The sequence below is a fragment of the Zootermopsis nevadensis genome, unplaced genomic scaffold, assembly GCF_977971745.1.
Source record: "Zootermopsis nevadensis isolate Lab colony 2312 unplaced genomic scaffold, Znev_1.0 Znev_ptg000010l, whole genome shotgun sequence".
NCBI classification, from domain to species: Eukaryota; Metazoa; Arthropoda; class Insecta; order Blattodea; family Termopsidae; genus Zootermopsis; species Zootermopsis nevadensis.
Window position 1 is genome coordinate 16894305 of NW_028259142.1, and position 14628 is coordinate 16908932.

At 37.5% G+C, this 14628-nt stretch overlaps 1 protein-coding gene across 5 annotated transcripts in view; it reads left to right on the forward strand.

Moving 5' to 3' along the window:
* The first annotated feature begins 430 nt into the window (after positions 1–430).
* The window catches only part of LOC110835822 (otoferlin), a 78439-nt gene continuing 64241 nt past the window's right edge, over positions 431–14628 (forward strand). For all 5 annotated transcript variants that reach the window (XR_015534581.1, XM_087346634.1, XM_087346633.1 and 2 more), the window contains exons 1-2: positions 431–577; positions 8866–8924. Coding sequence is in view for 4 of the 5 variants with exons in the window: in XM_087346634.1 (XP_087202760.1) it covers positions 496–577; positions 8866–8924 (141 nt within the window). In the remaining variant the exon portion in view is untranslated. The remainder of the gene's footprint in view (positions 578–8865; positions 8925–14628) is intronic.

The following is a 14628-nucleotide window of genomic DNA, read 5'->3' on the forward strand; positions in this document are numbered from 1 at the left end:
AAAAGAATGGAAACAATTAATGAAAACACAAAGGATGTTAAGAAACTGACCGAAATGTAACAAAAAAGCAAAAAAAGAAACAAAAAGGAAGAAAGATTGGAAAGATTAAATGTCTGCTAGCTCTTTTACAATTTTAACTTTATATTATCATGCAGATACCCCTTAAGGTAAACGTTGTATTCCAATTTATATCTGGACATCACTACAAAATTGAGAAATTTTAAACCTAATTACGAAATAAGGAACGTTTACATTGGGCATTTGCTTAAGCAGTCGATACTGTCTACGTTTACCTTAATTACTGATACACAATGACGATAAAGGTCACGGCCGATTTATTAGTGAATTAAGAGGGTGTTTGGAGTGGGGGTTGGCAGGGCGCAGGATCGGACTGCAGAATATGCCGCTGGCTACTTCAGTACTTCTCGTGCAGCGGATCGGAGAGGTAGCGGTTCCTGTCGTGATGCACTGACACCCAGACAGACAGCAACAGACATGTCCCTAACACTCCGTGTAAAGCATTTCCAGCTGTCAGTCAAGTGCAAGGGTGAGAAAATCACCAAGGTGGACTTCAGGGGTGAGTACATAAATTCTGAAGCTCAGTCCGTAGGGTCGAAACCTCTCCGGGCTCCATTAATTGATTATTAGCTACTTAAAGACGCTTTATCGACGACATAAGTCGCGTGTCGGATATAATACTAACACTTAACAACATCAATACGTTTCTAAGTATAGGTGTATAGACATGTTTAAGATTTATCTTCATGCCGAACGTCAGATTCCCAACTCCAGTGGTTCACAGTCGTTGCTGTAAATCTGAAAGCTGAATATTACTTTTGCTCGGCCACTCTGTTCTTGGCTTACATATTAAAAAAATCCTAGTGACTGTTGCACATTAGAATCTTTAGAAACAAGTTCTTACAAAAAAAAAATATTATAGACACTAATGATTATTATTTTATTTTTATTTAGTGTTCTGTCTGACGACAGGTCCATATGAACAGGATCCTTCCATCCTTTTCTCGGACTGGGACCTGTTCATATACGTTCTTGGCAGATGATCCAGAAGTGGTTTGCCATTGCCTTCTTCTGTGTGTGAATGGAGTAATTGTTGGGATGCCACGGAGAAACCGGGGAAGCCCCCGGAGGAAAACTCCGTGTTGCCTAGACCACGGCCTTGCCCAACACAAGTTATAAATTCGGGCACCGCCGGGAATCGAACCCGAGACCCCATATTTAATTTAAAGTGACAAAAACACATGTCGCCTATTATCGTCATCTGTCCAAAACTCCTTGTTCTTCTCACGATAGTCTTGTATACTATTTGAATATTGTTATGTATTGTATATATTGGTCCGACGTGAACTAAAATAAAATAAATTGAATATTTTAGTTCAGATTAACCAGGGTCAAACAAGCTGACGTCAGACATGACCTCTTTAAGAAATTGTTGAAAACTGTACGTATATAGGCTAAATGTTAGACTACACTACTTCACATGCCTCCGTCTTCCTCTGAGGGTTTTACACCAAACTTATTTGAGCATTTCTTGTTTTTTGAGTGTTAAATATCCTCCAGTCTCTCTCAATAATATTAGGTGAAGTAAACAAACCAAGGGGTCTTCAATATGTAATTTTATCGAAAAATTTGTTTAAAAATATTATTAAAATATATTAAAATTGTCCGTCAATCACAATAAAGTAATATAAGATAATTAAATTATAACATACACCTGATGACGGCTCTATGAAAGCCGAAACATGTTGAGAAAGTTCCATATGTAAATCGAGTACTCGATACGGAACAAAGGATAATATATTAACCATTTAATTATCTTATATTACTTTATTGTGATTGACGGACAATTTTAATATATTTTAATAATATTTTTAAATAAAATCACAATATGACGCACCTACAATATCCTGAAAAATTTGTTACTTCTCTGCAAAGTAGAGGTGAGTAGTGAACTTCAGGAATGTCCTGGGAAAAGAGCATCCGATCACCATCGAATAATGTACTCGGTAGAACACACAGCCTGCCTGGACGTGATGGGTAGAAAAACTATTTATGCCCTTGTCGGGAATCAAAACTCGGTCATATAGTCTGTAGCTAGTCACTTCACTAACATGCCTATATTGCATTTTAAATTGAAATTCCAGCTATTAAACTATTTTCTGATCTTGCTTTGGCCCTTTGAAACAAGATATTAATCTAAACAAGACTGTTCTATTCATGCGAGCATATTTCCTTTGTAGGATGATGTTAACGGTTTGAATAAATAGAATATTAAGAGACACTCAGACAGGTTTCTTTTAACCGTCAATACCACATATAAAATTATGAGAAAACAGGATCGGAGTAATGGAAAATGTTTAAGCAAGTTTGGAAGTTTAAACGAGACGTTGGAAAGAACTTCGGTAACTCAGCAGCATTGTGCGTGTGTGGCGGCTGTGATAAGTAAATATTCCTTTTAGCACCGGAAGAGGAAATTGAACTTCAAGTAACGGATTTCTGCTCTTATCTGCATCTCTATAGCAATGTAAAGCCACATTGCGTCCGCGTTCTAATTCGCGGAAATCACAGAAGTCTACAACTGCAATTTGGGGGTTGATCGGTCCGATAAGATCGCCTTGCCATAGCACGTTACGAATTGTCACGAAGACCCTCGGGTACGACTCTTTCTTTACAGAACCGAAGTATAACATTCAGAAAATGGTTTCTATTGTCTGGTTGCATATACGTTTTAGTCCCCTGTCCTTATTTCGTAATGAAATATAGGCAAATGGTATCACCATGTCGGTATGTGTGTGTGTGTGTGTGTGATTGCGGTAGTCCATCTTTTCGTCTGTAAATTAATATAAAACAATTGACGGATTTTCATTAAAATCTGTATGAACACTGAGATAATGGAGGGAACGATATATTTGTACTTTTAATTTCCTGTCATGTAATGACTGCTAAATGACAGCCAGTCCAGAATCTGACGAGGGAGTGTCAATTAATGCAGGGTATTGAAATCTTGTGTGTGGTAATAGATATTCGAGAAACAGTTCTGTACATATCTTATGAAAATACTTTTGTTTAATGTGTAATAACATGGTGGCCGCGCAAATTCTACATTTAGCATTCTGATTTATAACGATAAGTAATGATCCCTTACAAAGAGACATGTAAGATTTATGTGGACGCAGCACGCGTTTTTGCATATGTATAAACCATTTATTAGCATGACGGATATCTAAACATGGCGGCATTGTGGATTGTAGACCCGATGTGCAACAAAGAGTGTAGACCTAATTTCGCTTTCTCTTGCGGCCGTCAAGTGCGCTTGTCCTTCGTTTATCATTCCCACAGGAAGCACTGTAAAGGACGAGGTCATGATACCGGATGTTGCCCGTTGCAGTGTTCTTGCGCTCGCTACTGTTAGTAATCAACTATATTCCCAGCTGCCTATGTAGTTTACGATGGGCTGAACATGTAGCTCGGATGAGAAACACAAGAAATAATGTCAGTTGCAAGATCGATAAATCGAATTTTGAGGTGTACTAATTATCACTTTTGCATTCCATTCGGTAGATACCGGAATTGATTTTTCAAACAGAAGACATCATGTCCGGCGATTCTGTGACTGTATTCAGTTACCTCTAACAAACGCTGGGATAGTATCTTAAATGGAATAAGACCTCACCTGTCCACATCCTTCCCATGTCATACTCCTTTCATCCGACAGAAAAAAAAACTATATGGTTAACAGAATATGTTGTATAATCCGAACAGACGACGTTCTTCTGGTGTTGACTCTGAGTAAACGCGTAGTTAGAAACTGTCTACATCTTCAGGGCTTCAGTGTTTTCTCAGTTTCGTCAAACAGTACGTCGTGTCCCAAATGACATTATCATCATCATTAGTGTGATTGGATGAACTCCTGTTTTTTTAAAAAAAATTGCATTTGTTAACAAATTTTCATTTTATAAAAAATTACTGCTGAGAGTACTTTACTTTGAATTTGTTAACACATAATTTTGAAATATTAAATAAATGCTATTTTTAAATTCTTTCTTCGTCGCGATGTTAAAGTCATCTCCGCTTGTTACTGTTAATAATGTCAAACACGAATGGATATGGAAATTTAGTCAAGTGTAGTGGGGTCAGTATGCAGACATGAATTAAGGAATGTGCATAAAATTTAGATGGTGAAGCCTCTTGGAGAGCGGCCACTGGAAAAATCAAAAAAGAAATACTAGGATAAAATTCAAGATTAAGGTTGGGGACACAGACTGTAAGGGTGGGAGGTTAAAGAAATTGATTCAGGGTCGTGTTCAGTAGTGGGATTTGGTATTAGGGATACTGAATCTTCGGCTCTGGTACCAGTTACTCAATTATTTTCTTACCTTCTCTGTTTACGTTTGTTTGTTTTTAAAATTAAGTTGATGAAATTTTCGCAGAACGTTTATGTTATGTTATGTATTAGATTACATTACATTACAAACTTTCTCCTACATTCTAAAAGAAGCTAATTCACTTACAGCAACGAAAATCTGATAAGCCCTATAGAAATGTTCGTTTCAAAGACGGATTCTGATTTATAGATTGTATAAGCTACAAGAAATAAGACTTCAACACTCTGTTGGTAAGCGAAATACAATTTCACATGGCTGAACACGATTAGAAAATGTAATTTTCAGACTACGTAAGCTTGTGAGAAGAGGATCAATTAGTGCGAGGAGCATCTGGTGGATTGAGGAGGTGTCGATGGAGGACATAACAGCGACAGACAGGAGACACAGCAGGAGACGGAACGTGGATGAGATCCTGTGCGATTCTTCAGAAATGTCCATGTTTGTGGCGAAATAGAGCGAGAAGCGGAAATTACAGAGAAGCAAAGAAAACACGCACCTGCCACTACTGTTATATTTTGCGCAAGAAACTAAGACTCTCTCTGGTTCTAACTTTGTGTTTGACATTCGAGTTAGTTTTCCATTTATTTCATAATTTATATCTAATTTCATAGAACATTTATTTTTTTACCACTTTGTGATTATTAGGCTGGCAAAGACATGGCCTGTTTTAACGGAACCAAATGTTAACTACCTTGCTATTTGATACTGTTTTGAGCAAATTCGTTACTCCACGCTGTCACACTTCTCAGATCCATTATAATAACCCTCCTCTTAAGCTGGTCTCGTAAGTGGTGTCTTCCTTCCGCTTTTTGTAACAAAAGTGCCATTAGCATTTCTCAGCTGCCCCATGTGTATTATACGTGCCGACGATTTCATATTCCTTAATGAAATTACCGTAAAATATCAGGCGAAGAGAAATTTTTTTAAGGCATTTCGACTATTATGTAGCTTTATGCGTTACCTTGTTCCTTCCTGTATCGTATGTTAAAGGAAGTATTATTCTCTGCTCGCAGTTCAACTTAGAAGTGAATTTTAATGTCCGTTTTATTAGTCGTAATTAAAATTAAAAATTATGATTTACTACCAACGTGTTAAGAGTACAGGCCCCTTTCGCCTCACCTCTGTACATGCACAGAAATAAATTACAAGCAGAGAAACGAAAACAGATACGTAAAGTAGATCCTATTAGAATAACTCGTTTAAACTCGGTCAGATTCCGTGTCCTCACGGCGGGCGAGTACGAAGACTGTTTCTGGGAAGATGCACGATGCACTCTAGTAGAAGTTTACCGACGTTTTAAAGTTACTTGCTGTTTCTGTCATGAGAGCGATGATGATGCGGCAGCAGGCACCTGCGAAACGTCAGTTAACTTCCAGCAGAGTACGGCTTTAACACCTCAGGAGAGTCATCACCGTTAGAACGTACTGTTTTAAAAATACGATCCATCGAAGACAACTGACTATCGTGTTTAGGCGGTAACGTTATGGCTTTGTATTCGGGAGGTGTACGGTTCATATTTGAGGTGGATTTCCGGCTGTCGTGACAGGACGTCTGCTGTATTAAAGTCTGCCCGAACAAAAGCTGTACTACTTCCTCGAGACTGGTCGTAAGTAACTAATTCTTACAGAATGTTTACCTGTTCACAGTTAATGATCATATTTACACTATCCAAAGCTATATGGCGTCTGTAGTTGGGAAATTGTCGTTAAATCATGTAATAATAAATTAAATGTAACTCTTATAATGCACTGCGGCATATCAGGTACTGGTATTTTAGTTTTGGTCTATGTTGCCATCTTAGTCACTGTCTGCTTAAGAAGTGTCAAAGGTAAAGACGTGGTTTCTGAGAGAAAGGGACAATCTAAGAAGTGCAGTTTTAGATATTGGAAAGATAAATTACTATAAGTAGTATTATTATCAGTAATGTGTCTGAATCTGCAGTAATTGCCTAAATATAATTTAAATTGGCGTACACAGTTACACTTTGCTGTTGTTTGACGCAAACTTTCTCAACCGACGTTCGTACCTGTCATTGAGATTGCAGAACCGTGTTCAATTACTGGCAGTGACAAATATCGTTGTTACCACAAGCGGACTGACTCTTGAGCCTGGCCTATCTACAGTGTCAAGGTTTCGAATCTTCTTTATTTCTTCGTGGCATGATGCTTAGACACAGTGAAAACTTTTAATGAGCATCCTCAACGCCACCGGAATGAGAAAGGACGAGATACCAGGTAATAGAACCGAACTCTGGACCAATCCATTCGCTTTTAGTTCAAGCTTGGAGCGAGGTCGTGACCACTGGGGTAACAATTCCGTGCTCAGGGCATTCTTTCACTTCTTATTCAAAGTAAAGAAATCATCGATTTTCGATATTTCCGTCAGTGACTACACCTTAGTAATAAAATTCTTATATAATATTTGTGACCTCCATGCATAGTTTCTAGGAAACTAGTGTATTTAATGTAAATAGCGTTGAATGCATGATCGGATTACGGCTACCGTGTTATTTAAGCTTCGTATTATGTTCCTGAAAGTAAGGTTTTCAATTCAATTCGATTCTCTTCTGTCAGCCTTTGACATATTATTAGTTGTTTCAAGAAACCAGTTGGATTTACGCAAACGTTGTATTAAATAACATTTCCTTTTTACGGACAAGCCTACCTGCATATTTTATATGAGGCATTTTTCTCTCGTGTCAAAAACCCGAAAATATTTGTAGACTCTTATATAAAGTCGCCTTTGAAGTAAAATGAATCCGACTTACTCATGGTGCTACCCTTATACTAAAGCGTCTTACGTTAAGTTCATCTAAATCTGTCAGATAATTGGAAATAGTGAAACTGCTTTTGAGACATGCCCCCGTGTAAATGTTCGACGACGCCGGGTTTCGATTTGGCGTCGGCGTCGGCGTCGGTTATTTGTCAACTTAACCTGCTGAATCCTATTCTGACCCCCTACCTTGATGCATTTAGTATCAGTTCTTTATGTAACAAAATAGACGTACAGCTACATTATCGATTGCTGTATGGGATTCCCCTACATTACGTCAAACTCCTTTAGCTATAACTCCGTATGTTGTTCTGCTATGGTCCTTTAATCAGGACAGTTAACTTTAACTATTTATATTTTATGCGGGTTTCAATCAAAGGCTGCGTTGAGTGTGGACAGTAGTTTGAAAATGGAATTTTTCATTGTGAATCAGAGCTGTATGATTTATATTATAATGTTGGCGAGGATAATTAAAGGATTATCAGAAGTTTGATCTGTGAGTAATGTAGAAGGAAGTATAGAACAGGATTAAAGATTCGTGTAGCGTGTGCCAGTCGCTTATTTGCTGTAAGTGACCTTAAAGCACAATTCCTTTATGACCATGTATGGAGCACTTTATGAAGCGGAAGACATTCGTGGCATATTGAATAAGGAACTGAGTAAAAACACGAATGGGTCTGGTACTGCTAAAGAATTTACACTGTTTATTGCAGGTATAGATAACTTTTCAGGGATGACAGAAAATATATTATTTTATATTTCACGGAGTATACATAGGAAAATGTTTTAAATAAACATTTTAGAGGTTTCTGGTATTTTAAATTTGCGTTATTAAATATTTTGTTGGCAAGTAGTTTTTTCAAAAGCATCAATTTTGTTTTCAGCTTCCGAAAAATACGAACCAAAACAAATTTATTCGACAAGTCTTAGCGCGTTAATCAGTATATAAGTCAAGTTAGTTAAAAATATAGAATTTTAGAACATAAGATAGAACATCTGATATGAAAAAGCTAGGGCATTAATACAGAATTTAGACATTTTGCAGCTTACCCTAATACATTTAAAGAGTTGTGAAACATTTTAAAAAGTAATAAAACCTTTATTGCAACGATTTGTTTGTATAATGTAAAACGAAAACATGGCGACCCCACGAGAGATTTTATTTACCTTTCCGTCGGTACCATAATAATGCATGTTCACTGGCGTTTGAGTCGCTCGCACTTTACATTTCGCATGTCTACGTGTTAGTACATCAGATGTTAAGGGACGGGCTCCGATGATGTAATCTTTAAGCAGAGTTTGATGGAAATCCATTTTCTGCTTGTCTGCCAAGGATAAGATTACGTGGGATTGTTACGGGACTCAAAACTGGCCTGGCCATATTTTCACTGGTCTTCCAATTTCCTTTATATCTGAACTTATAAGAAAACTAGAGGAATGACTCGCCGCAAACATCTCATTACAGTGCCTCAGTAGGATGAATGAAACTCAGAATGAAACCATGATAGAACACGAGTTCGCAATGTGAGTATGTTTTTATGCAAGAACTATATCTTTCAGCATTGATGTACGGAACTGGAAATAAATATTTCCATGTCGACATATCGACCGTTAGCCATTAAAATATCAAGTGAACTGGTAAATTGCGTTTTAAGAGTTGTCTTCTAATTGCATTTGTCTCTGTCCGTAGGCGTGTCACATTACTCACGTGTGCTGCAGGACCCGGGAGAGCTCATCGATGTCGACCAGGTAAGCGGACTTCAAATTCTACTTTCAGTTGATTCTACTGTTGCTTATCCCTTCAGTATGGCCCATGGAATTATATCCTTCCAGAACACGTCTTTTTTTAGAAACGTTTGTTATTTATTGACAAGGTTAACTTAAGAGTAACCGTGAAACATCCACTAAGAGTCAGCCAAATGCAATTCATTTTCCAACGACAAAATTTAAATTTTCTATTGCGCGAAGGCTTCAAGGAAGAAACGTTTCTTCACTAATTCCAGACATTGATAGCAAATAAAAGAGACTGGTTAGAATAACACTTGGGTCCCTTTGCCGTCGGTACCCGTTAGATCGGAGGATGGCTGAGCTGCAGAGCCATTCTAAACATCGTAACCACAATTTTAACCTTTCTGTGCCTATAAATACTTTACAATAAACTCATCACATTTTTGGCGTAACTGTACCTCTTTCAGGAGCTTGTTCTACCTAGCCATTGATTATTTTCATTCTTTGTGTACTGTAATGTTTTATCGTTAAATATTTATTAACAAACAGGTACCATCCACAATCACTACATTTATGCTTCTACGTGTTTCGGTTACAATTGAATATCGTCAGGTGTAAAATAAGCCAATTAATTTAAGGTATCGCAGGCTATCGCTTTAAGACAATCTGCCATATTGTATTTCTTTACTCACTGCTTCTTTACAAAAACCCACAGGCTCTTCTACCATTGACGTTAAACTAGAAGTCGAATTGAACAAAGAAACATCTTTGGTGTAGGCCCTAACATGTTCATAATTTAAGTTTATGCGATATGTAGTAAGTGCATGGTACGGAAACCTTCCTGAGGAGGAAATAGACGCTCAGATGATCAAGAACGTATTCGCTTATTATGGAAACCGAATGCTCTAGTCCGTAAAAGCCTGCCACTGTTCTCGATTCTGACCCAGATACCAATTCATATTCACACACCGTTTTTAAGGGTTCATTTTAATATTATCGTCTAACCTACGTCTGTCTCTCACAAGTGGTCTCTTCCCATCAGGCCCAACCTGAACCCTATATGCACTTCTCATCTTATCCATACATGCTGCATGCCTCGCCCATCCCATCTTCCTTGTTGTTCTCACTCTAATAATATTCGATGAAGAGTACTAATTACAACGCCCTTTATTACGTATTTTTCTCTTCCTTCTGTTACATCCCCTCTCTTAGGACTAAATATTCTATCCAAGACATTGGTCTCAAACTCCCTTAAAGTATGTCCTTCCTTTAACGTGAGATACCAAGTTTCACGCACATAGAAAACAAGTGGTTAAATCATATATTTTATTATTTATATTTTAAGATAGAAGACGGGAAGACAAAATTTATTAACTGAATTGTAGCGAAAATTGTCTGAATGCTGCATCCACATTTTGATCACATGTAGCACCCTGTTTAAATTTATACACTAATATATTGGACACTACAAATATTAAATGCATTTAAACTGATTTGTTCTCTGTACGTACGTGCCTGATGCATATTGATATATAAGTTATTTCACATAACCGGATTCTATCCCCTGGGTATAACGAGTTAGACAGATAAAATGTTCATTTCCGACTGCCTAACGGAATTAAATTCATTTACGTGTGTGGCTTTTCCCGTGTTCCATACCAAAATATTAAGATTAAAACGTAAACAACTTTAATTTTGTTTTAATGGGTTTAAAAATTTGTCTTCCGCCCAAATGGTAGCCTGGAACACAGATTTAAGGTATCTGAAAGAAAAGTGCTGAGAAAAACAGCTGATAATAAAGAAAAGTTTGATAAACACGCACAGTGAGGATATTCATATTTATTTTGCTCCTTTTACTTAACAGTGCTTCCGAAAAAATATTAAATTGAGTGCATCAGCACACACGAACGAGTTTAAAAACGCATACATAATTTTTATTGGAAAACATGAAGCGAAATATCATACGAGAGACATGGCACGTTACGACACTGTTCAGAGAATAATCTGTGAGAAGATGGGATAGAATCGACTGTCTCCGTGTGTTCCAGTGAAGGAATTTTGTAAAGACGGTCACGGATATTCATGTTCCATGGAAACGGGGAATTTTCTGACAAGCTAAGTAAATATATTAACTTTTCGAGGAACATTCCAAGCCATGGAATTTGTCTCAAGACAGATTGGCATTCATAATGAGAAACACACAAAAAAAAGCCAACCTGAGACATTTTAATGGTTGAACTTTGGGTACAAGGAAAGTCAGTCATCAGGCCTGTTTGCCCCATTCCTGCTGCACACATTGTTCTGCGTGTGAGTGTACCATCACTGGGAAATACTAGGATTCCTCACGCGACGGTCATATGTACAGTACAACTAGCTCATGACGTATTCATACGACCCATATTCCCTAATTATAGGTTTTTACTGGTTTTATTATTACCACCTCAAAACGAGGGAAATCATAAAATAAAGTTCTTTCGATCTTGAGGTTTTTATTAGAGAGACTGTATTTTGTTTTATATTCCCATGATAATTTATAAATTAAGATGATAGGAAACTCATTAAATCTTATCTTTAATAGCACACACCGAAACAGAGAGGGAACTGTAGATTTAGAGGTGGTACGTCATTCGTAGATGGGCGATGTTTTATGTCACTCTGTGCTCAGGGCAGTAACACAAGTCTGTGTCGAAGGATTTGGCTTCTCTGCTTGGCAGAATGAAACATTAATATGATAGCAGAAGGTGGGAAGACTGTTTGCATAGCGCAGACATTGTCACGACCTGGCAAGAGAGTGAAAATTTGCCTTCCTTTATTAATTCTTCTTGCTCTCACTTCCGGCCCGCCTCCACTTTTTATTGATCCCTATTCCTGGAATGTAGTTGTAGTTGTTTATAACGTTCCTTGTTCGCTTTGTACCTTCACGACTAGCATGCGAAGAATCTTTGTGTTACAACAGAGAACGGTGCTTCCCCGCTATGCGCATTTCACAACATACTCGATGGCAACCGATTTTAATTTCTGTATAAAAAGCAGAACAGTCCTATGACTTTGTTATTGAATAATTAAACTCTGATGTTTCAAAAATTCTATAAATATGCGTCAGGCTTATGAAAATTGGTATTCGAAATGAACAGAATGAACACCTCCTGCAGTACAACATAAAGACTGATGTAAGATTTGAGGTTTTCACAGCGGTGAGTATGAAGATTTCTGTCTTCTGGGTTATTGCGCTGTGTAGTCTGGTCGATGTTTACCAACGTTTCAGAGGTCATACTGCCTTCGTCATCAGAGTATGAAGATTTCTGTCTCCTGGGTTATTGCGCTGTGTAGTCTGGTCGATGTTAACCAACGTTTCAGAGGTCATACTGCCTCCATCATCAGGGCGATGAGTATGAAGATTTCTGTCTTCTGGGTTGTTGCGCTGTGTAGTCTGGTCGATGTTTACTAACGTTTCAGAGGTCATACTGCCTCCGTCATCAGGGCGCCGAACACATTGATGTAGCTGTAACTTTATTAATACATTCTAATTGTTGTCTTAATCAGATTACCAACTATCCTGGTTGATATTTCTATGATTTTTGTCAGTCTCTTCAAGAGAATGCCACTACAGTGCCTTAAAATAAGTCATGATCACAACTTTCATAATTTAATCTTTATGCTCATGTTTCCATCTCAATATAACTGTGAACTGTGAACTCTACAGTTGATCCAGTGTCGCAAAATAACGTAAAAGCTAATCAAAAAAGCTATATGAACACTTGTTCACTATCACAATTGTAGAAAAAGTTGCGCATGACGACGTCTTTAGAATTGGACGTGTCAGTCCCAGATGTTGCATTAGTCTCCCTCACTGGTCTGCTGGCAATTTTCGTAGCCTCGATAAGGAGACGGAAGTAGAAATGGTGTAGGATGTGGCCTTACTGCTGCTTCTGAATGTGATGCGTGCTTTGCCTTCATCTTACCAGAATGGAGCCCCGACAAAAGAGCAGCTTTCCGGTAGATGAACGAACGACTCTCTGTGCGGCGCAAATGGAATGGCTTTTTCTTTACAGGAGTGAGTTTCTTGTAATTGTGGTGATTTAAAGAGGGCGCGGCGTTGAATGACATGTAAAATAACAATTTGGCGTCGGAGCGAAAATTGTATTTGCTTTGATTAATAAATAATTAGGCTCTATCAATGTTTCAAGTAAAGTTCACAAGAAGTAAAGTAAACCTATATTTTGGTTTAAATGTTATGACAATAATTGAAGCTTGGAATGTGAAATGTAGTTTGAAGATAATAAACGCATTAAAGGAATCAAAGTAGAACGATCCACATCGCCGTCATGTCACGACATAATTAGTCGTATCAAACATAAACACAATATATATATATATATATATATATATATATATATATATATAGCAGTCTGTGTATAAAAATGAGAACCGTACTTCTTGTACTTCAAGTTATGAATTACCCACCTTTATCATTTTATATTTTGTCGTTACAATGTGCCTCTATCCTGAAGGGTGTCCATAACAACCTGACAAAGCCGTAACGACAATCTGTTCCCCTTCAGTAGCGTCGCTAATTTACGACGTCGTTACTGATCCTTGATTCTTAATCATTATCTGTGCTTTTCGCTACCATTTTTATCTACCCAAGCACCATTAAACAGACCGCCCGTTCTGAGACCCGAGACAAGTCGTAGCTGCCCTGCGTACGGTATCTTTTTATAGAGAAGAAGACATGACGAACGAATTACAGAATGAGAAAAATATATCAAGAAGTAACACAGAAAATGCAAGGGAAATAAACAGAAGAAAGACTTCGTCACAGGAAGAAACATCAGTATTTATCAACTTAATGTCATACACTGCTCTAGTTTCCATGAGTAAGCTGCAAATAAGTGTAACATGATAAATTGGTATGTCGTCCAGAGTAACAGCCAATCTAATAGTCTGTCTGCATTGTACACGTTAAGCTGGGGATTTATATATTTAGCTTCTTCCGGCTTGTGTTCAGACGTTAACCCAAACACACAGCCAGTGTATCCTCGGCAGTGTTAAAAGCCACGTCCATACTAAACGCAAACTTTGAAGTGCATTTTTATTATAAATGGCATCATGTACTGAACTGATGTGGCTTAGTGGCTGATTTCTCACTCTATTTGTTAAGAAAACAGAAAGTTTCTAAAAATATTCACTTGGATTTAATCTAGACCTAATTATTTATCTCTGTTATATTTAAATTCTGGTCTCACTTTCCTCTTAAACTAACTCAAAATTTATACAACCGTCCTAACTCAGCCGGTCAAGAAATGCCCCACTTTAAAGAACTCAAAGTTCCTGGCATTGTACACAACTTCTCTTAAACTGAAATATTTTTTAATATCCTCGTATCTAAAGAGGTGTAAAGGTGAATTCTGAGATGTTGCGTCGTTTGGTCTGAATACTCGCTGCCGTGAGAACCTGAAAACGTAGTAAATTGTACTTTACCGAGAAAGGCAGGTTTATAACAGGCGCACATAAAGTTAAAATTCGTCTCTTGGATTCGTCAGAGCCATGTCGCTACATAGCATTTTGTGAGACAAGACACCTTTATCAGATGAAGAGTGTAATTAATCAGTTTCGTTACGTTTTTATATGGCTTCCATAAAAAAATTACGTGCATGACTTATTCCATAACATAACTTAATTAAAAATAATGTAAAATAGAATTGTAAATGTTACTTTTCTTTAC